This window comes from Amphiprion ocellaris, chromosome 4, assembly GCF_022539595.1.
Source record: "Amphiprion ocellaris isolate individual 3 ecotype Okinawa chromosome 4, ASM2253959v1, whole genome shotgun sequence".
Classification (NCBI taxonomy): Eukaryota; Metazoa; Chordata; class Actinopteri; family Pomacentridae; genus Amphiprion; species Amphiprion ocellaris.
In genome coordinates this window covers 3441996-3464020 of record NC_072769.1, presented here as the reverse complement: position 1 = coordinate 3464020, position 22025 = coordinate 3441996, and the positions used below count along the sequence as shown (strand labels likewise).

General features: G+C 38.7%; 1 protein-coding gene across 2 annotated transcripts in view; it reads left to right on the top strand.

Annotated features, from left to right (window-relative positions):
- Positions 1–22025, top strand: part of LOC111567774 (nidogen-1-like) — a 79814-nt gene that overhangs the window by 37719 nt on the left and 20070 nt on the right. The window contains exons 9-13 of one of the 2 annotated variants that reach the window (XM_055010009.1): positions 3691–3828; positions 7343–7471; positions 9717–9860; positions 12020–12142; positions 21361–21603. In XM_055010009.1, coding sequence (XP_054865984.1) covers positions 3691–3828; positions 7343–7471; positions 9717–9860; positions 12020–12142; positions 21361–21603 — 777 coding nt within the window. The remainder of the gene's footprint in view (positions 1–3690; positions 3829–7342; positions 7472–9716; positions 9861–12019; positions 12143–21360; positions 21604–22025) is intronic. The other variant, XM_055010010.1, reaches the window with a different exon arrangement.

The window sequence follows — 22025 nt, the reverse complement described above, 5'->3', positions numbered from 1 at the left end:
ATTTTTTGAATTCCTCAGAAGAACTTCCGTGCTCCTCTTCCTCACACGTTGTTTTTTTCTAACTCCATTTGAATGCTTTGAAGGTTAATTTGCAAAAAAAACCAAAAAACAATGAAAAGTGAAGATTAACAATGAGGCTTATTTAAAATAAAGTATAAAAAATAATGAGTAGATTACCTGATTGCCAGAAAAATAATTGTGTAAATGAATTTCCTGAGGTGATGGATTGTCTGTTGGACAAATCTAGACTTTTTTTGTTGTTGTTGTTTTTTTTTTGTTAGAAACGGGTTTCCATTCAAACTGATCTGTTCAGTCAGTACCAGACAGAGTACAGTAGCAGTGTCTTTTCTGTAATGTACTCCGGTACTGGCCCTGTTTTTAAATTGAGTGACATTGTGGATTGATCAGCCCAGTTTTTGTCAGAGGAGCATTTCATGGAGGCTAATATGTCACAAGAAAAGAAAAAATAAGAAAAAGATTGGTTTCACTAAAGAATATACAGGAGGTCCTCGACTTATGTTGGAGTTCCGTTCCTACTGATCTTTGTAAGTCGATTTTCTCCGTAAGTCTGACCTCTGGTGAAAATGTAAACAAGGCCGTTCCATGCATCACGATATCCATCAGTTTACATGTTTGTACACAAATATAGTAATGACAAACAGTCATTAGCTCACACTGAAACACAACTCAGTAGGAAAATACCGGCGAAAATGTAAACCAAGCTCTTACATGATCAAGGATCCGAGTTTTATCACTGATGATCGTCCAGACAGTTGTGAGACTTATTAGTCCAAGCAACCGGCCCATGTTGGTCGGTGTTTGGCCCTGTTCCCAGTGTTTTATTCTATCTAATTTCACTTCCATGGAGATGAATTTCCTTTTCTTTGAAGCATCAGAAGAGTCTGACTGACGGTGGGAGCCATGATGAAGTTAGTGAATGTAGCACAATCCAATGTGGCGGCAAATGCAAACAAAGCCGTCTTACAGCGCTGCGCGACGATGTATTCGTCCGCTCCGCTCGCCAACTAGTTCCACGTAACCATTTTCAACGTAATGATGAAATGCCGTACGTTAAACCGAGGACCGGCCCGTAATTAGTTCCGATATAACGGTGAAACGCCGTAAGTCGAGGACGTCGTAAACCAAGGACCTCCTGTAAATAAATGAAAACATTCAAAGCTATGTTTCAGTTGTCTAAATACTGTTTTATGAAAATGGTAGGAGAATGTGCTCTAGTTTTTTGGTTTTATCAAGAAAGTATTGGCAGATAAATCAATAATCGACATAATTGTTGCAGCTTTCATTTTATTTTCCTGGTGGAAATGGGATTCTGTACAGTCCTAATGTGTCCTCAGTCACTTAATGAGGCTTCCTGCTGTAGTTGCAGGCTACTATTTTGATGTACAGTCTATTTTTTCAGTGACAGAGGTTCATGTTGTACAGCCACAGATGGATTCAGGTCGGTAAATGTTCAGGTCTTTGTCTCCTGCACTACAAAAATAGACCTACCATGTCAATTTGTCTTATTTTTAGTCAAAATGTCTCATCCCACTTGAATTAAGATAAATTCATGTAACAAGAGATGTTTCAGCAGATGGAGGGACTTGTTTTAAGACAATGCATCTTAAATATCTTGTTAAGTCAAACAATCTTGAAATTATCTTGTTTTGATTTGAATTTTACAAGAAAACTCAAAATAAGTTTAACCCTCGTGTCGTCCTGTTGGTCAAATTGACTTGTTTTAAAGTTTGAAAATGTGGGACAAAAAAAAAAATTTACTGTGAAACTTCTGATGTCCAAATTTTCAAAATTTTTGGGAATCTTTGAGCATTTTTTCTTGGAAAAAAAGAAATATTAAAAATGTTTCTTTAAGAATGTTCACAAAAAAATTGTTGATTTTTATGTGAATGTTCTTAAAGAAAATATTAGAAGTTTTACTGATATATATGGAATCACTTTAGATATTTTTAGGATTTTTTTGGAAGATTATTACTCATTTTTTGAAAATATTTACAAGAATTTTCTTGCAAAATTTGAGGATTTAAAAACAAAATAATAAAACGTTTAAGGGAAACTTTTAAGGAATTAATGGAATTTGCTTCCTGAAGGTTTTGCAAATTTTCTGAAATTTGGGGAATTTTTTTGCTGATTTTTTGGATTTTTTTCAGACAAGGAAACAATATTTTTTGGTGCCCGTAAATGAAGACAACAGGAGGGTTAATACATCTCAGATTAGGAGGTTACATGAAAGTGAAAATCTATTTTTGAGTGAAAAACTGCTTTTTTTTTTTTTTTTTTTTTAAAAGCATGTCTGGCTCATTTTAAGACAACTAAGCTTGACAATCCTGGTAAAATATAGCTTAAAATAAGTTTTTCCAGCTAATTTTGCTATCTCAAGATTCTAAATATCGTCTCTTATTTCCAGAAATCTTACCAAGGCATTTTTCACTTGTTCTACTGGCAGATTTTTCCACTTCTTTCAAGGTAAAAGTTCCTTGAAATGAGTTTTTGTTCTTGTTTTGGGAGGTGCATTTTTTCCAGTGTGCTCGTCTGTCAGGGGCAGTCGGAGTAAACTGATGAGTGTTATTACCCAGAGGAATGCACTGAAACACGCCTCCAGCAGTTTAGTGCCTCGTGGTGTTTTAGAGGAACATCAGAGGAAGACAAACAGTAATGTGAGCCGGCCTGTATTTCCTCAGCTGCTATCAGAGAGGCTGTGAGGGTTGGCAGGGGGTGATGCTCAGCGACGGAGGTCAGGGAGATACCAACCTCCAGTCTGCAGCAGATTACAGGGAAGGGCATCAGGAGAATTTAAACCAATAAAACTGAGGGTTAAAGGCAAAAATGCAGGTGGTGCTTGTTGATTGGGGCGCTGGGGGGGTTCTGGGTTACACAAGCAAACAGCACTCAGCTGGGGTTTGTTGGCAGAAAGTGGAACATCTGGGTGGTGTTTCCTGACCAGGAAACTTCAAACATGGAGCATTCAGCTGCACAACGGGAACAAGAGGACACAAATTCAGCGACTTATTCCTGTCATTTTATCTCTTGCTGAATCACAAGTAATGAAACCGTTTGTTGATCATCAAAAGATGCGACTAGAAGATTAAGTTCCTGTCTGTTCATTGCTTTTATAGAACATCAGGACTCAGTGACAGATCATCATAAAGCACAACAGCGTTGTTTTTATGTTTCTGACTGTTGTTTTTATGTTTCTGAGAGTGTTGTTTCTCTGTTTCTGACAGTGTTGTTTTTATGTTTCTGACTGTTGTTTTTATGTTTCTGAGAGTGTTGTTTCTCTGTTTCTGACAGTGTTGTTTTTATGTTTCTGACTGTTGTTTTTATGTTTCTGAGTGTTGTTTCTCTGTTTCTGACAGTGTTGTTTTTATGTTTCTGACTGTTGTTTTTATGTTTCTGAGAGTGTTGCTTCTCTGTTTCTGACAGTGTTGTTTCTCTGTTTCTGACAGTGTTGTTTCTCTGTTTCTGACAGTGTTGTTTTTATGTTTCTGACTGTTGTTTTTATGTTTCTGAGAGTGTTGCTTCTCTGTTTCTGACAGTGTTGTTTCTCTGTTTCTGACAGTGTTGTTTTTATGTTACTGACTGTTGTTTTTATGTTTCTGAGAGTGTTGTTTCTCTGTTTCTGACAGTGTTGTTTCTCTGTTTCTGACAGTGTTGTTTTTATGTTTCTGACAGGTGGTCCCCCAGAGCAGAATCCTTGTTTTACTGGTCGACACGGCTGTGACATCAACGCCGTGTGCAGACCTGGTGAAGACCTCCAGTTCAGCTGTGAATGTGTGACTGGTTTTGCTGGAGACGGACACTACTGCCATGGTAACACACCCAACCTCACAGTGATGAAACTCATGTGGGAATAAGTGGAACAGGTTTTTGAATAACCTCATTTCTGCACCAAGTTACAAAGTGCTTTACATGTATGAAAAACAAAACAGACAAAAGAACAGCAAACAGATTTAAATAGATTTAAAAACAAACAGATTTAAAACATACAGTGTAGAATAAGCACTTTAAAAATAAAGTAATGTAAAATAGAAAGTGGCACAATGATGATGAACAGGTGTATACTGATGTTAGAGTCCTGCCTGGTATGATCATCCAGGAAAAAGCTGTTTGCAAACAGAGACTCTTAAGTTGTTCTCAGTAATAAAGCAGACAGTAAGATGTATGTGAAGCTGCTGTCCACAAGTCTGCTGTAATTACATAAAACTAAGCTTGTGAAAGTTCGGAGTTAAGTGACGATCGCCATCTTTCTGTCTGTCTGTCCATCCGTCCGTCTGTCTGTTTGCAACATTACTCTAAAACGGATCAGCGGATTTGGATGAAATTTTCAGGGAAGGTCAGAAATGACATAAAGACCAATTGATTAGATTTTGGCAGTGATGCAGCTTATAGTCTGGATCCACAGATTTGTTAGAGATTTCTGTATCATCGCCAGACAATGACACAGCATCACTGTAACCATGACAACAAGTGAACACTACGTCGCTTCAGTGTTTGATGCTGAATCAAAAGCTAAACATGAGAAATGGAGACATATTTCTGCACAAACACCCAATTTTATGTCGTAGCTGGCAGACTAGCGAGTCAAACTTGAATTTAAATGTGTTTTTGATCTAAAATGATGCCCTACGGCTGTTGAAAAGAGCAAGTATTCAGTCCTGTTTATATTGAAGGTGAGTTTTAACTCTCAAAAAAAGTGCATTTTGCAGTTAAAATGCTTGGTGCAGTATCTGAATGGCTGACAATAGCGTGTCGTCTGCATAGAGCTTTGTTTTTCTTTCTTTCTTTCTTTCTTTCTTTCTTTCTTTCTTTCTTTCTTTCTTTCTTTCTTTCTTTCTTTCTTTCTTTCTTTCATTTCTCTAAGTCTTTTTTCTTTTCTTAACATTTAAAAGCCAGAAAGATAATGTGATCTCATGTAAAATTACATGATTATTATGACTATTTCAATTATGGACAATGAGATGAAAATTTTCAGTTTTGAGTACATCTGCTGCCGATCACATGATTGTGATCCTACTACAAATCCACTGCTGAGAACTTATCAGGACTTATCCAGAAAGGATAAGAATGTCTGAAAATTTGCAGAATGCCACTAAATTTGTCTGAAATGCTGTAAAAATCATCCAAAATGACAGGAAGATGATCCAAAATTGCAGAAAATTTGTCCAGAATTGCACAAAGGTTATCAGAAATGAAAAAAAAAAATTTCCCACAATGACTCAAAAATTTACCAAAATTGCTTAAATCTTTTCAGAAGAATGAACAGAGAAGTATTTAAAATGACTGAAAATGAAATGGCCACATTAAATGGTCATGTTAAAAATGTTTCTTAAGAACATTCACATAAAAATCAACCAAAATCCAGTGAAATTTGCTGGATTTTGGTTGATTTTTTTGTGAATGTTCTTAAGAAAATATTAGAAGTTTTACTGACATAGATGTAATCACTTTAGATATTTTTGGGATTTTTTGGAAGATTTTAACTCATTTTTTGAAAATATTTTCATGCCACATTTGTTTTTGTTTTTTTTAAATAAAACTTTTAAGGCAAACTTTTTAGGAATTATTGGAATTTTCTTTCTTCCTGAAAGTTTTGCAAATTTTCAGAAATTTGGGGGAATTTTTTGCTCAATTTTTGGATTTTTTTCAGACGAGGAAACAATATTTTTTGGTGCCCGTAAATGAGGACAACGGGAGGGTTAATGGAAGCATGGAAAGTTCTGACATCAGTGTTTCTGCCTTTTATATGGTGTAGCACTTGCAAAAACACCTGAAACAGTTCTTTGCTTTGAGGAACATTCAGATTTAACTTTTCAACCATCATACAGAGCTCTGTGCTGCTGATTTAAAGGGTCAAACTAATTAGTCGTGTTGTTTTGTACCAGTTTTTAGTCAACATCATCATTTCTGTAGCTGATTTATTTCCGTACAACTCATGCGTTTCTTTTTTTTGCAACCAAATCTTCCTTTTCTTTTTTCTTCTGCTGTGGAGCCTGTAGGTTATTATCCTCCTTGTCTTTTTTGCAGTGTTGTTGATACAACCTTAGCTGTAGCATCGACGTCTCTACTGACCCTTCAGAGGGTTTCAGCAGCAGTTTGTCCTCTAGAAGACTTTAACAAAATCACTCCTCACCTCTGAACGACAGAAATTGTTCTCTACATTTCATTAGCCTCTAGAAGCTAACATGTAACTTGTTTGTCTAATTTTTTGTCTCTTTTTTGTTTTATTTCGTGTCGTTTGTCAATTTTTTTTGACATTTTGTGTCTCATTTTCGCACTATTTTGTCTTGTTTTTGTTGTTTTTTGTCTGACTTTCGTCTCATGTTTTTGTCGTTTTGCTTCTCATTTTTGTCATTTTGTGTTTCCTTTTTGTCTCACTTGTGCTTTTTGTCTTGTTTTTGTCATTTTGTGTTTTGCTTTATTCATCATGTTGTGCTTCATTTTTGTCATTTTGTGTCTTTCATTTGTAATTTTTTTTGGTCTCATTTGTGTTGTGTCCATTTTTTTGTCTCTGTAACATTTTTGTCTAATTTTTTGTCTCTTATTTTTTTTCATGTCGTTTGTGTCTCATTTTTGTAATATTTTGTCTTGTTTTTGTTTTTGTCTGACTTTTGTCTTTCATCTCTTGTTCTTATTGTTTTGTGTTTCCTTTTTTCTCGCTTGTATTTTTGTCTTATTTTTCTCATTTCGTGTTTTGCTTTATTCATTGTTTTTTGTATCATTTTGTATTTTTTTGTCTTGTGTCATTTGTCAATTTTTTTTGTCGCTTTGTAACTTTCTTGCCTAATTTTTTTGTCTCTTTTCTGTTTTGTTTTGTGTCGTTTGTCTCATTTTTTGTCGTTTTGTTCTTGTCATTTTGTGTCTCATTTTTGTAATATTTTGTCTTGTTTTTTGCTGTTTTTTGTGTTTTCTTGACTGTTGTTGTTTTGATCATGACTAAATGTGTTCCTTTGTAGACACTGTGATCTGGAAGTTGTAATGTGGAAATGATAAACTGAGGCTGAATGTTGATGAAACTGAATTCCTTTTTCTGAAGGCGCTTCAGGTTGTTCATGATGTTTTGCTCATTAAATGTGAACATTTAAAAACATACTTTTTTGCATGAAAACAAAGGAAACATTTGGAGTTTTATGGGTTAATATGCTGTAATTTAACTGGTCCGGTCCGCTGGAGATCAAACTGAGCTGAATGTGGCCCTTCAGTCGGACACCCCTGGTCTATAATGTACCTATAATCAGCTGATACAGGTGATCAAACCATCTGTACACCTGCAGAGACGTTTGAGTACTTAATTCAGCACCTTTCTATGTGACTGATGTGTGACCAGATGTTGATGAGTGCCAGGGTGGTGTCCAGGTGTGTGGACAGAACGCTGTGTGCAGGAATCAGCCTGGAAGCTTCAGCTGTGAATGCTCTGCTGGCTTCGTGTTCGCCAGCGATGGAAAGACCTGCATCGGTACGTTTTAATGTGTGTGTGTTGATAGCTGTGTGTGTGTGTGTGTGTGTGTGTGTGTGTGTGTGTGTGTGTGTGTGTGTGTGTGTGTGTGTGTGTGTGTGTGTGTGTGTGTGTGTGTATGTGTGTGTGTGTGTGTGTGTTCACAGCTGTGTGTGCAGGTGGGTGGAGTGTATGACTTTGTTTAACCCTCCTGTTGTCCTCATTTACCAAAAAATATTGTTCCCTTGTCTAAAAAAACAAAAAAAAATTCATCAAAAATTTCTCCAAATTTATAAAAATTTGCAAAATGTTTTGGAAGAAAATTATTTAAAAGTTTCCCTTAAAAGTTTTATTTAAAAAAACAAAACAAACAAACAACCCCCCCCCCCAAATTTGGCCAGAAATAAAAAAAAGTAAATATTTTCAAAAAATTAGTAAAAATCTTCCCCAAAAAAATCCTAAAAATATCTAAAGTGATTACATATATATCAGTAAAACTTCTAGTATTTTCTTTAAGAACATTCACAAAAAAATCACCCAAAATCCAGCGAAATTTGCTGGATTTTGGTTGATTTATTTCTGAATGTTATTAAAGAAAGATTTTTTTTTTTCGCAAAAAAAATTTTCAAAAATTTCCCAAAAATGTTGAAAATGTGGAAGTTTTCACTATGAACATATATGTGTATATATATATATACATACATATATATATATATATATATATATATATATATATATATATATATATATATATATATATATATATGATATATATAATGATCCCCCAGTAGCCTGATTACTTGGCAAAAAGTCCTCTACTAGCGCTAGTTCTAGAACCAATGATTATTTTAATTATAAATTAGTGAGCAAATGAACAGTTTAGTCTATAAAATGTGGAGAAAAGGGTCCAAGTTTTGTTCAATGTTTTGTCCAAAAACTAAAGATTTCCAGTTTGTGGTGATCTAAAACTGAGAAAAACAGCTAATTTTCACATTGGTGAAGCTCCAGCAAGATAATATTAAGTGTTTTTCACTATTTGGAGTAAAAAAAAAAGTGCTTCAAACAATAAATGAAATGAGAAAATAGTCAAGAAATCGAAAAAAGCTAGAAAGAGAGTTCTGTTAAACTCAGTCTGACTCTGTTCCACCGCTAACATGTTAGCTTCTAGAGGCTAACTGTTAGCCTCTAGAAGCTAACATGTTAGCCGCTAACATGTTAGCTCTAGAGTTCTAGAGCAGAGGTGTCCAACATGAGGCCCGTGGGCCAAAAGCGGTCCTCCAGAGGGTCCAATCCGGCCCTCAAAGTGTAAAAATTCCAGAGAAGACATTAACTGCAGATTGTAAATTAGTAAAACTATAAATTTATAATCATTTCTAGACCATGACAAGTTGTTTGGATCCTAAAGTAAAATATTAGATTGTCCATTTTTCTTTTGTGCCTCATTTTTGTAATATTTTGTCTCGTTTTTGTTGTTTTTTGTCGTTTTGTGTTTTCTTTTTGTCTCACTTTTGGTTCTTGTCTTATTTTTGTCATTTTGTGTTTTGCTTTATTCATTGTTTTGTGTGCCTTTTTTTTCGTTTTGTCTCTTTTTTGTCGTTTGCCCATTTTTCTGTTGCTTTGTAATTTTTTAATGAAATTTTTTGTCTCTTTCTTGTTTTGTTTCGTGCTGTTTCTCAATTTTTTTGTCATTTTTTTGTCTTGTTTTTGTCATTTTGTGTCTCATTTTGGTAATATTTTGTCTTTTTTATTTTTTTCTGACTTTCATCTCATGTTTTTGTCATTTTGTTTCTCGTTTTTGTCGTTTTGTGTTTCCTTTTTGTCTCGCTTGTGTTTTTTGTCTTATTTTTGTCATTTTGTGTTTTGCTTTATTCATTGTTTTGCATGCCGTTTTGTGTTTTTTTGTCTCATTTTTGTCGTTTATCCATTTTTTTGTTGCTTTGTAACTTGTTTGTCTAAATTTTTTGTCACTTTTTTTATTTCGTGGCATTTGTCAAATTTTTTTGACGTTTTGTGTCTCATTTTTGCAATATTTTGTCTTGGTTTTTTTGTCTTTTTTTATCTGACTTTTGTCGTTTTGATCATAGAGTAAAAACTGGTCCGATCCACTGGAGATCAAACTGGGCTGAATGTGGAACCTGGACTAGAATGAGTTGGACACCCCTGAATTAGACGCTAACATGTTAGCTTCTAGAGGCTAACATATTAGCTTCTAGAGGCTAGCTTGTTAGCTTCTAGAGGCTAACTTGTCGTCTGTCTGGTCCTGCAGCAGAGAACCGTCCGGTGGATCACTGCCAGAGAGGAAGTCATGACTGTGATGTTCCTCAGAGAGCTCTCTGCAGCTACACCGGAGGCTCGGACTACGTCTGCTCCTGTCTGCCGGGGTTTACAGGTGACGGCCGGGCGTGTCGAGGTGAGTTTACTGCAGCAGCTGGGTGTTAGTGGAGCCGGCAGACCTTGGGCTGAGTCGAGCTGCTATGACTCGTATGAGAAACAGCTAGATAGCAATGATTCATACAGTCTGATTTGAAGGTCGCAGCAGAACGAAGGCTACATCTGAGCTGCTGCCTGAAGAATGCCTTGAGATTTTTCCTTTTACCGTTGAATATATCAGATTGGATGAACAGTTTATCACACATACAAAGAAACCGATTTCCTTCCCCCAGTGGAGTGATAAGGGAATAAACGCTCTTCCAGACATCACAGGGAAACAAGGTCTCCCTGGATTCTGGGAACTACAAAGAACTTTTGACCTTCCTTTTTCCTTTTTTTATCTACAGTTACATGCAGCAAGGTGTTCCACTGAATTAGAAGATCATCCTTTCCATATCAAATTGAGTCCTAAAGATAAAAACAAAGTATTACCTCTGATCTGTACAGACTGATAGCTGAGGCTTCATAGAAACATCTGCATTTAAATAGACTCTGGAAAAGTGACATTGATGCTTCCTCAGAACTAAACTGGTAATCTGTTTGGTCAAATGTTACTATTTCATCTAGAAATCCAAACCACCAGATGATTCACTATAAATTTATCCATCGGTCCTATTTTACACCTCAAAGACTCCATCAAATGAGACTCAAAAATAAGTCATTTTGTGATTTCTGTCCAGCCAACACCATTGGTCCATTTTTTTCATTTAGTCTGGCAGTGACCAGAAGTTACCAGTTTATGGAAAAACAACCTCATCACCTAAGTCTGACTGACTATAATAACTAAGAAAGTATTTCATGATTACAGTCTTGTTATTGTGCAATAGTTAAAAACAACTAAGCAAATAAGAGCGAAGAAAGCAGCTTTTCTCTATGAGATACGACGCCTGCAACCCTTAGACCAGTTATGATCAAAACCTAAATATCAGTTTATGGAGCCCCAGAGCTTTTCTCCAGCAGAACAGGGAGGATCTGTTGAGTCAGTTTTTTAACGGTGTAATATCATGTAGGTCAGCTTTATGGGAACCAGAGAGGACAGGAAATGCTTCCACTGGAACCAGACCTTCCAGGTTCAGCTCATCTCTTTCATGTACAGAACTGTGGAGATGTTTTCAGTAACGGTCTTCAAAGGTGTTGACACGTAGGTTGTTCTGCATCTTAGAGAACTTGTTCTTCTGTGGATTGAGTCTGTCTCAGTGTCTTCTGTCCCTCTCTGTAGTCCAGATGGGTCCATCAGGTTTAGATCAGCTGTTGGAGGATTCTTCTTTACTTCTGGCTGAGTTCTTTCTGACTCTGGCTTGTTGTTTGGGCTCATGGTGTTCATACCAGACTCTACTGGACAGAGAACAGCAGAACAGGAGGACTAAACTGTCTGTACACTGAGGTTGGAGCACTGAAAACACATCTGTAGACGCTGAAGAGTGGTTTCCAATCTTTTCTCTCTAAATATAACCGTGTCTACTCAGGAGCTGTCAACATCAGCTGCATGTCTGAAAGTCAGCTCTTTTTTCAGTCATGCTGTATTTCCTAGCAGATAAAACACCATGTGGACAGTTAGCAAGGTCTAATAGAGAGCTCAGATGCAGCATTTCTAAACTGGTGGATCTTGATCTGAAGTTGTTCCAAAGAACTAAAGATCCCTTCAGTGCTTTCTTATCTGTGTTTCCATTCCTAAGTTCTGTAAACTTTAGGATTGTTAGTCTAACTAAGTCTAGCTTCACAGAACTGCAGGCATGACTGTAGACACTTATTTTGTAATGTTAGCTTAAAATGTAAAAGAAGGTTTGTGTGTTTTATTAATGTTTGGAGTGTTGTTTAGGAGAACAGCTCCAGTAGGGACTTTTTAGATCTCAATAGAACTTTTTTTTAAAAAAAAACTCTGCTTGACTGTAGAAAAGTTGGACAAATGAAGACTCTGAAATGTGGTTTAAATTCAAAACTGCTTCCAAGATACATATTCTCATCTAGAATTCAAGTGAAGTGGTTTAGCCAGGAACCTTTTAGAACCAACTTCTAGAATGTATCAGTAGGACATTTTAAAACCCTTCCAGAGACACACACCAATTCGGACCCATAAGTTCCTGCATCATTGGTTTGTCTTCATCTTTGCCTCTTTTTTTCTTATTCGTATCTGTGCAGATGTAGATGAGTGCCAGCAGGATCGATGCCACCGTGATGCCTCCTGCTCCAACACACAGGGCTCCTACATCTGCAGGTGTTCTCCTGGTTTCCATGGAGATGGCTTCCAGTGCAGCCCCTCAGGTAAACCCTCAACCCTCCATCACAGACCAGCCAACCAACCAACAGGGTTAATCAGGATGGGAGGAAGCTGCTGCAGATTTCAATAAGACTCCAAGCAAAGATAAATAAATACCATAGAAGGAAAACAACAATAAAAGGAATAAAAGTAGGAATAATAAGTATTAAGATGTGGTTAATGTGGTTTTATAAACCTGTCAGGGATAAATGAAAGCTGTGTAAATTCAGTAGAGTATAAACAGAGATGAGGTGACAGGAAGGCAGTGGAAACATTGGTGAAGTGATCAGAATGTAAACAGACTTCATGCCAGCTGAGGTTCCTGATGGTAGAATGAATATATACTAACAGTACTGTGTGTTCCCAAAGCCTCTTAAATTGCTGTGCCATAGGACCGACTATTAAAAACACATCAGTCAGCCACGCTGCTGGACAGGATGACATGTTCCTCCACTGAACAGGACCACACAGTCAGTACAAATACACAGTACGCAGTACAAATACTCAATACTCAATAAAGCACCAAATGTAGATTAATCCATTGCTTAACGTAAACTACCATCAACAGTGTGGACACACCTTCTCATTTAAAGGTTTTATGTTCATGAATGTTTCTTTTGTAGATTCTCACTGAAGGCACCAAAACTATGAATGAACACATCTGGAATTATGTAGGAAACAAAAAAATGTGAAATAAGTCAGAACATGTTTTATATTTTAGATTCTTTGCTTTGATTCCTGCTTTGAACACTCCTGGCCTTCTCTGGATGAGCTTCATGAGGCAGAACCTGAAATGGTTTCACTTCACAGGTGTTCCTTGTCAAGGTTCATTAGTGGAATTTCTTGCCTTCTTAATGGGGTTGGGACCATCAGTTGTGTTGTGCAGAAGTCAGGTTGGTCCACAGCTGACAGCCCTATTTGACAACTGTTAGAATCCATATTATGGCAAGAACCAATCAGCTAAGAGAGATGACAGTCCATCATTACTTTAAGAACTGAAGGTCAGTCAGTCCGGAAAACTGCAAGAACTTTGAATGAATCCTTAAGGAACCATCAAGGAACTTCCCAGGAACCTATGAAGAACCATCTATGAACTGCCAAAGAACCTACCAGGAACCATCTAAGAACTATCCAGGAACCTACAAGGAAGTCCATCATTACTTTAACACATGAAGGTCAGTCCATCAGGAACATTTCAAGAACTTTGAATGAATCCTCAAGAAACCATGTAGGAACTACCCAGGAACCTACGAAGAACCATCTAGGAACTATCCAGGAACCATCTAGTAACTACCCAGGAACGTGCCAGGAACCATCTAGGAACTACTCAGGAACCTCCCAGGAACCATCTAGGAACTACCCAGGAACCTACAAAGAACCATCTAGGAACTACCCAGGAACCTATGAAGAACCATGTAGGAACTACTCAGGAACCTACGAAGAACCATCTAGGAACTACTCAGGAACCTCCCAGGAACCATCTAGGAACTACCCAGGAACCTACAAAGAACCATCTAGGAACTACCCAGGAACCTATGAAGAACCATGTAGGAACTACTCAGGAACCTACGAAGAACCATCTAGGAACTACCCAGGAACCTACCAGGAACCATCTAGGAACTACCCAGGAACCCACAAGGACTTTGAATGTATCTCCAAGTGCAGTCTCAAAAACCATCCAGTGCTACGACCAAACTGGCTCACATGAGGACCTCCCCAGGAAAGGAAGACCAAGAGTCTCCTCTGCTGCTGAGGAGAAGTTCATCCCAGTCTCCAGCCTCAGAAATGTCAAGTTAACAGCAGCTCAGATTAGAGCCCAGATAAATGCCACCCAGAGTTCTAGTAGCAGACACATCTCTACATCAACTGTTCAGAGGAGACTGAACCAATCAGGCCTTTATGGTCCAATAGCTGCTAAGAAACCACTACTAAGGAAAAGCAACAAGCAGAAGAGATTAGTTTGGACCCAGAAACACCAGAAATGGACATTAGACCAGTGGAGATCTGGGCTTTGGTCTGATGAGTCCAAATGTGAGATCTTTGGATCCACCTGTCGTGTCTTAGTGAGACCAGAAAAGGTGAACGGATGGTCTCTACATGCATGGTTCCTACCGTGAAGCATGGAGGAGGAGGTGTGATGGTCACTATTGGGGATTTATTCCAAACTGAAGGAACCCTGAAGCAGCATGGCTACCACAGCATCCTGCAGCGAGATGACATCCCATCCGGTTTGGTTTAGTGGGACCATCATTTATTGTCCAACAGGACAATGACCCCAAACACACCTCCAGGCTGTGGAAGGACTATCTGACCAAGAAGGAGATGATGGAGATGATCTGGCCTCCACAGTCACCTGACCTAAACCCAATCCAGATGGTTTGGGATGAGATGGACCACAGAGTGAAGGCAGAAGGACCAACAAGTGCTCAGCATCTCTGGAACTCCTTCAAGACTGTTGGAAAACCATTTCAGGTTCTACCTCATGAAGCTCCTCTAGAGAATAACAAGAGTGTTCAAAGCAGGAATCAAAGCAAAGGGTGGCTGTTCAGAAGAATCTAACAGTACGGACAGAGTTTGAGTAATTATTGGTAATTTTTAATTCAAATTCAATCATTTTGAACAATCTTTGAGTTTCTTGGGACTTGTTCAGGGTTATCTGGGACTTCTTTAGAGTCGTTTGGGACAAGATTTGTCTAATTCTGGACTAATTTTAACATGTTTTGAGAAGTTTTGAGTAGTTTTGAACAAGTTTCAAGTCATTGTGGACAAATATTTACTCATAATGGATAAAGTCTGAGTCAGTTTGGATGATTTTTGAGTCATTTAGGACACATTTCGAGTCACTGAACACAAGTTTCAGTTCATTATCGAAAATTTTCAAGTCATTTACTACAATTAGTTGTGATAAAGGGACAAATTTCAACTTGTTTTACAAGTTATTTTAGACAGATTTTAAGTCATTTTTGGCAATTTTTAATTTGTTTGGACAAATTCAATCATTCTGAAAAAATTTTGAGTTTTTCTGGGATTTGTTCAGGGTTATTTGGCACTTCTTTTGGGTCATTTACGAGAAGCAAATTTTGGACATATTTTGAGTAATTTTGTACCATTTTTAACACTTTTTGGGAATAATTTCAACTTGTTTTACAAATTATTTTGGACAGATTTTGAGCCGTTATTGACTATTTTTAATTCAAATTGAATAATTTGAAGAATCTAAAATAAAAACATGTTTTGACTTATTTCACACTTTCTTGTTTACTACATAATTCCAGATGTGTTCATTCATAGTTTTGATGCCTTCAGGGAGAATGTACAATGGAAATAGTCATGAAAATAAAAACCATTAAATGAGGAGGTGTGTCCAAACTAAAGACAGGTGGTGTAGTTACAGATTTACATTCACCTCCTGTTTGTTAAACTATAGTTTTGTGAAAATACATAAAACAAGCAAACTGAGAAAACAGACATCACCTTGAAATTTCCTGAACTTTAAGAAAGCAAAGTTCGAATAGGGACTGTCTGATGACAAGTGGACTTTGTAGACTAGTAGTTGAGTAACTTTCCACTGCAGGAACTAGTAGTAGATGTGAGTCGGCTCAAACGTCCCGATGAACAGGCCCATAATCAGCCGTTCTGTTTCTATTATGGTGGAGAAGCTTCACTAAACAATGACAAGTAGTCATTTCTGGTCACAACTCCAGTTTTATGTGGAAGATAAATCAAGGTTTGTTGTGTTAGCCTGCGGTGTGGTGAAGTTTACCCTGAAGATGGTGATGGTATTATGGTCTGGATTTATATGTACACTTGTTATTATTGTTATTTCATTTAGCTTGTTATCAATGCACCATCCACTAGCAGCTATATATATTTTCATCATTCCCCTATGGATGACGACAATAAAGCTGTTCTATTCTATTCCAGTTCCAGTTCTAGTTCTCGTTCTAGCTCTAGTCCTAGTTCTAATTCTAATTCTAGTGCTAGTTCTAGTCCTTGTTCTAGTGCTAGTTCTAGTCCTAGTTCTAGTCCTAGTTCTAGTGCTAGTTCTAGTGCTAGTTGTAGTTGTAGTTCTAGTCCTCGTTCTAGTGCTAGTTCTAGTTCTAGTCCAAGTTCTAGTGCTAGTTCTAGTTTTAATCCTAGTCCTAGTGCTAGTTGTAGTTCTAGTGCTAGTTCTAGTGCTAGTGCTAGTTCTAGTGCTAGTTCTAGTTCTCCTCCTAGTGCTAGTTCTAGTGCTAGTTCCAGTCCTAGTTCTAGTTTTAGTCCTACTGCTGGTTTTAGTTCTAGTCCTAGTTCTAGTGTTAGTTCTAATTTTAGTCCTATAGTTCTAGTGCTAGTCCTAGTTCTAGTGCTTGCTCTAGTGCTGGTTCTATTTCTAGTTTTACTTCTAGTTCTAGTACTAGTTCTAGTTTTAGTTCTAGTTCTAGTTCTAGACAGGGGGAGACTGCAACTCGACAAGAACATCCAAAGGGCAGAACACGGCGCTTGTTCAAGGGTTCTAGCAGTGGAAAAAAGCCTTCTTTGCCTCATCAGGAACTCAGATCCTGGAGTTCCTCAGAAGGAGCTGTTAGCAGCACAGTGACAACACTTAGTAGGCTCAGTTTTTACAGTCAGAATAAGAATGGTGAGTGTCCCTTCCTTCTGGTTCCATGGATTTATCCCTTATTCCATCCCTCTGTCTAGCTACACTTGTTTCTGTCCTTGTTTATTTTCTTGTTTCTTCTTCCTTCTGTTTAAATTCCTTTTATATTAGTGTCTTCATCGTTCATCTTCGTCACTGGATCTGACAACATGTAGACAACTAGGAATGGCAGCAAACACTAGGAGTGTGTAGTCAAGTATCAGCAGTCAGAGTACCGTCGTTTTTCTTTGTTGAAAGTGCCGAACAGTGCTGCTGTTCCAGGATCTGAAGTCTCTGTAATATTCAGCATGCAGACGCCTGATTGGCTGACAGCAGGTGGCTGGTTTGTTGTTGTTGTTGGTGGTTAGCCATCATACCAAAGCTTCGTTCTCCTTCATTCCAGGTGTCAGGAGCTGAGAGCTCAGAGTTAATTACAGCTTCACTCCTCTGCACCACAGTTTTGTCATATTTTCATCGTTTTTATGACCCTCCTGGCCTCTAAAGGCATCATTTGGTGTCCTTTGTCAAAACTTGTCACAGCATCTCTTCCTGGCAGCAGCACTTCGTTTCCTTTAGTCTCAGGAGTTGGTCTTTTATCTTCGTCCTCTCTCATGCTCCTCTGTCTTTGTGTCTGATTGTTGGGAGACGTGGCGCTATGAGGACACCCTGCTGTCTGTCTGTAGGCGCTATGAGGACACCCTGCTGTCTGTCTGTAGGCGCTATGAGGACACCCTGCTGTCTGTCTGTAGGCGCTATGAGGACGCCCTGCTGTCTGTCTGTAGGCGCTATAAGGACACCCTGCTGTCTGTCTGTAGACACTATGAGGACGCCCTGCTGTCTGTAGGCGCTATGAGGACACCCTGCTGTCTGTAGGTGCTATGAGGACACCCTGCTGTCTGTAGGCACTATGAGGACACCCTGCTGTCTGTCTGTAGGCGCTATGAGGACACCCCGCTGTCTGTCTGTAGGTGTTATCAGGACGCCTTGCTGTCTGTCTGTAGGCACTATGAGGACACCCTGCTGTCTGTCTGTAGGCGCTATGAGGACACCCCACTGTCTGTAGGCGCTATGAGGACACCCCCATGTCTGTAGGCGCTATGAGGACACCCTGCTGTCTGTAGGCGCTATGAGGACACCCCACTGTCTGTCTGCAGGCGCTATGAGGATGCCCTGCTGTCTGTAGGCGCTATGAGGACACCCTGCTGTCTGTAGGCGCTATGAGGACACCCTGCTGTCTGTAGGCGCTATGAGGACGCCCTGCTGTCTGTAGGCGCTATGAGGACACCCTGCTGTCTGTAGGCGCTATGAGGACACCCTGCTGTCTGTAGGCGCTATGAGGACGCCCTGCTGTCTGTAGGCGCTATGAGGACACCCTCCTGTCTGTAGGCGCTATGAGGACACCCTGCTGTCTGTAGGCGCTATGAGGACACCCTGCTGTCTGTAGGCGCTATGAGGACGCCCTGCTGTCTGTAGGCGCTATGAGGACACCCTGCTGTCTGTAGGCGCTATGAGGACGCCCTGCTGTCTGTAGGCACTATGAGGACACCCTCCTGTCTGTAGGCGCTATGAGGACGCCCTGCTGTCTGTAGGCGCTATGAGGACACCCTGCTGTCTGTAGGCGCTATGAGGACACCCTGCTGTCTGTAGGCGCTATGAGGACGCCCTGCTGTCTGTAGGCGCTATGAGGACACCCTGCTGTCTGTAGGCACTATGAGGACACCCTGCTGTCTGTAGGCACTATGAGGACACCCTGCTGTCTGTAGGCACTATGAGGACACCCTGCTGTCTGTAGGCGCTATGAGGACACCCTGCTGTCTGTAGGCGCTATGAGGACACCCTGCTGTCTGTAGGCGCTATGAGGACACCCCACTGTCTGTAGGCACTATGAGGACGCCCTGCTGTCTGTAGGTGCTATGAGGACACCCCGCTGTCTGTAGGCGCTATGAGGACACCCCCCTGTCTGTAGGTGCTATGAGGACGCCCTGCTGTCTGTCTGTAGGCGCTATGAGGACCACCTGCTGTCTGTAGGCACTATGAGGACGCCCTGCTGTCTGTAGGCGCTATGAGGACGCCCTGCTGTCTGTCTGTAGGCGCTATGAGGACACCCTCCTGTCTGTAGGTGCTATGAGGACGCCCTGCTGTCTGTCTGTAGGCGCTGTCATCCACTAAGAGATACGAACTGAATATGAGCTGTATCAGCACTGGTCAGAGAGACAGAAAATAAAATAAGAATGCAATGAAAAATTACTTGTAATAGAAGTGCAATTAAAAAAAAAAAAAAAAGATTCTGTTTAAGCCAGGAGAGTCAAACTCATTCTAGTCCAGGTTCAGTCCAATTTGATCTCCAGTGGACCGGACCAGTAAAATCACAGCATAATAACCTATAAATCACCACAACTACTAATTTTAATCACAGGTATCTAAAACTGAACAATATGGTATTTTACTTCATGATAAAACCAACAAAGGTCAGACAAAAAAAGACAAAAAACCTACCAAAAACAGGACAAAATATTACAAAAATGAGACACAAATTGACAAAAACTGGAAAAAAATGACAAAATATGAGACAAACGACACGACAATTTGATAAAAAGTTACAGTGACAAAAAATTGACAAATGACAAAAATGAGACAAAAAAATAATAGAAATGACACAAACAAGACAAAATATGACAAAAACAAGAAACAAAACGACAAAAACCTAGACTAGCAATACAAATGACAAAAAAAAAACACAGAATGATGAATGAAGCAAAACACAAAATGACAGAAATAAGACAAAAATCACAAGCGAGACAAAAAGGAAACACAAAACGACAAAAATGAGAAACATAATGACAAAAACATGAGACAAACGCCAAAAATCTGACAAAAAAAGACAAAAAAACAACAAAAACATGACAAAATATTACAAAAATGAGACACAAAATGACAAAAGAACAATGAGCAATCTAGTATTTTACTTCAGGATCAAAACAACTTGTCATGGTCTAGAAATGATTTTAAATTTATAGTTTTACTAATTTACAATCTGCAGTTAATGTCTTCTCTGGAATTTTTACACTTTGAGGGCCGGATTGGACCCTCTGGAGGACCGCTTTTGGCCCACGGGCTGCATGTTGGACACCGCTTTAAACTGAGGACTGTCATGCTAATGTTAGAGTTCTGACATGTTGTACATATGTTATATTAATAACTAAATGTTAGCATTTTTAACATGCAGTAGGATTAGACAACAGTTCATTTGAGCAGTGTATTTTTACATTTTGTACGTCTCATTATTGTGTTGAATCTGTAACGTTGTTTGAACTATTTTCCATTTGTGTGACTGTATCTGTTGTCGAATAAAAGAAAATCATGCTAACATTTTCATGCCAACAGGTAACAATATTTAGAATATTGGCATGATGTCATACTAGTTATATGTGTGGTAAAGTGCAGATATGATGTTCTTAGATGATAGCATAGCACGGTTAGCATGCTAGCATTAGCATCAGCTTAGACTGACGGTGTTTTAATAGCGGTAGTGGAGTAAAAAGGTTTGATTTCCTGGTGTGTCATTACAAATATAAAGATTCCAATGAAGGCATTAAGCAGATCTTTTTTAAAATCATGTCAGACCTCGGAACACCAAACAGTTTGAGTGTTTTTTCTCACATTGTTCTTCACCGTTAGCTCATTTTTCACTGTAATCTAAAATCACAAACATAACTAGAATTCAGTTGAATAGTTTTTTTCCGAATCGGCTGCAAAAATTTTATTTTTGGCAAACTTTTAAATGTTAAAAAGTGATTATGATCAAATATATATTTAACCTTCATGTCGTCCCACGAGTTGAATTGACCCATTCTAAAGTTTGAAAATGTGGGAAAAAAATTATATTTTCACAATGAAACTTCTGATGTCCACATTTTCAACATTTTTGGGAAATCTTTGAACATTTTTGGTGGAAGAAAAGAAATATTAAAAATGTTTCTTAAGAACATTCACAAAAAAATCAACCAAAATCCAGCAAAATTTGCTGGATTTTGGTTGATTTTTATGTGAATGTTCTTAAAGAAAAGATTAGAAGTTTTACTGCTATATATGGAATCACTTTAGATATTTTTAGGATTTTTTGGAAGATTTTTACTCATTTTATGTAAATATTTACAAGAATTTTCTTGCCAAATTTGGTGGATTAAAAAAAAAAAACTTTAAAGTGAAACTTTTAAGGAATTATTGGAATTTTCTTCCTGAAGGTTTTGCAAATTTTCAGAAATTTGGGGAATTTTTTTGTTGAATTTCTGGATTTTTTTCAGACAAGGAAACAATATTTTTTGGTGGTTAAGGTCAGTTTTGGGATGGAGCTGCACACCTCACGGTCAGCTCAAAGACAGTCTGAAAGCTGGAAATGTAATGATTATTAATAACTAATTATTATTCCTGTTTACAGTTTCTGATAGATGCTGTTATTTTGGAGACTTTATTTGAAACTTGAAATGACTGAGGTTCAGAGGGTGAACCAGAAACCCTGAGTCTTCCTGGATTTAACAGAGATTCTGTCACCACTGCTGTGTCTTGTGCAGACGTCTCACTCTGTCTGTTATTGTGGATCCTCAGAGCCTGAGCAGACCCAGTGTGAGCGCCACCGGCAGAATTCCCAGCCCGCTCCCTCCTCTGGCTCCGGCTTCTTCTCCTTCTTCCGTCCGCGGCCGGCCGTCGGTCAGTACGTCCCCCAGTGTGACGAACACGGAGCCTACAAACCCACTCAGTGCCACCAGAGCATCGGGCAGTGCTGGTGTGTGGACGCCAACGGCCAGGAGATCCCCAACACCCGCACCGGACCCGGCAGCACGCCTCTGTGTGAGTCCCCCGCTCAAAGTAGTTCCCATAAAAGTGAGATGAATCAGACGGTGCAGAGTGACACCAGCAGGGGAGCTGGACAGAAGGAAAGATTAGGATTCATGGACTTTTAGATCAGATAGAACTCAGGAATGTGACTGAAAAATATACAAACATCAGGGAATATATTCTGAAATAATCACATTTTAATCCAGGGGTGACAAACTCATCTTAGTCCAGGTTCCACATCCAGTTCAGTCTGATTTCCAGTGGACCAGATCAGTAAAACCACACCATAATGACCTAGAAATAACCACAACTCCTAAGTATTAGTGCAAAAAAGTCCATTCTGAAAATGCTCACATTTAAGGAATTATCTTTTTACTAAACATCATGAACAACCTAGAATTTATCAAGAAAAATAAATTCAGTTTCATCAACAT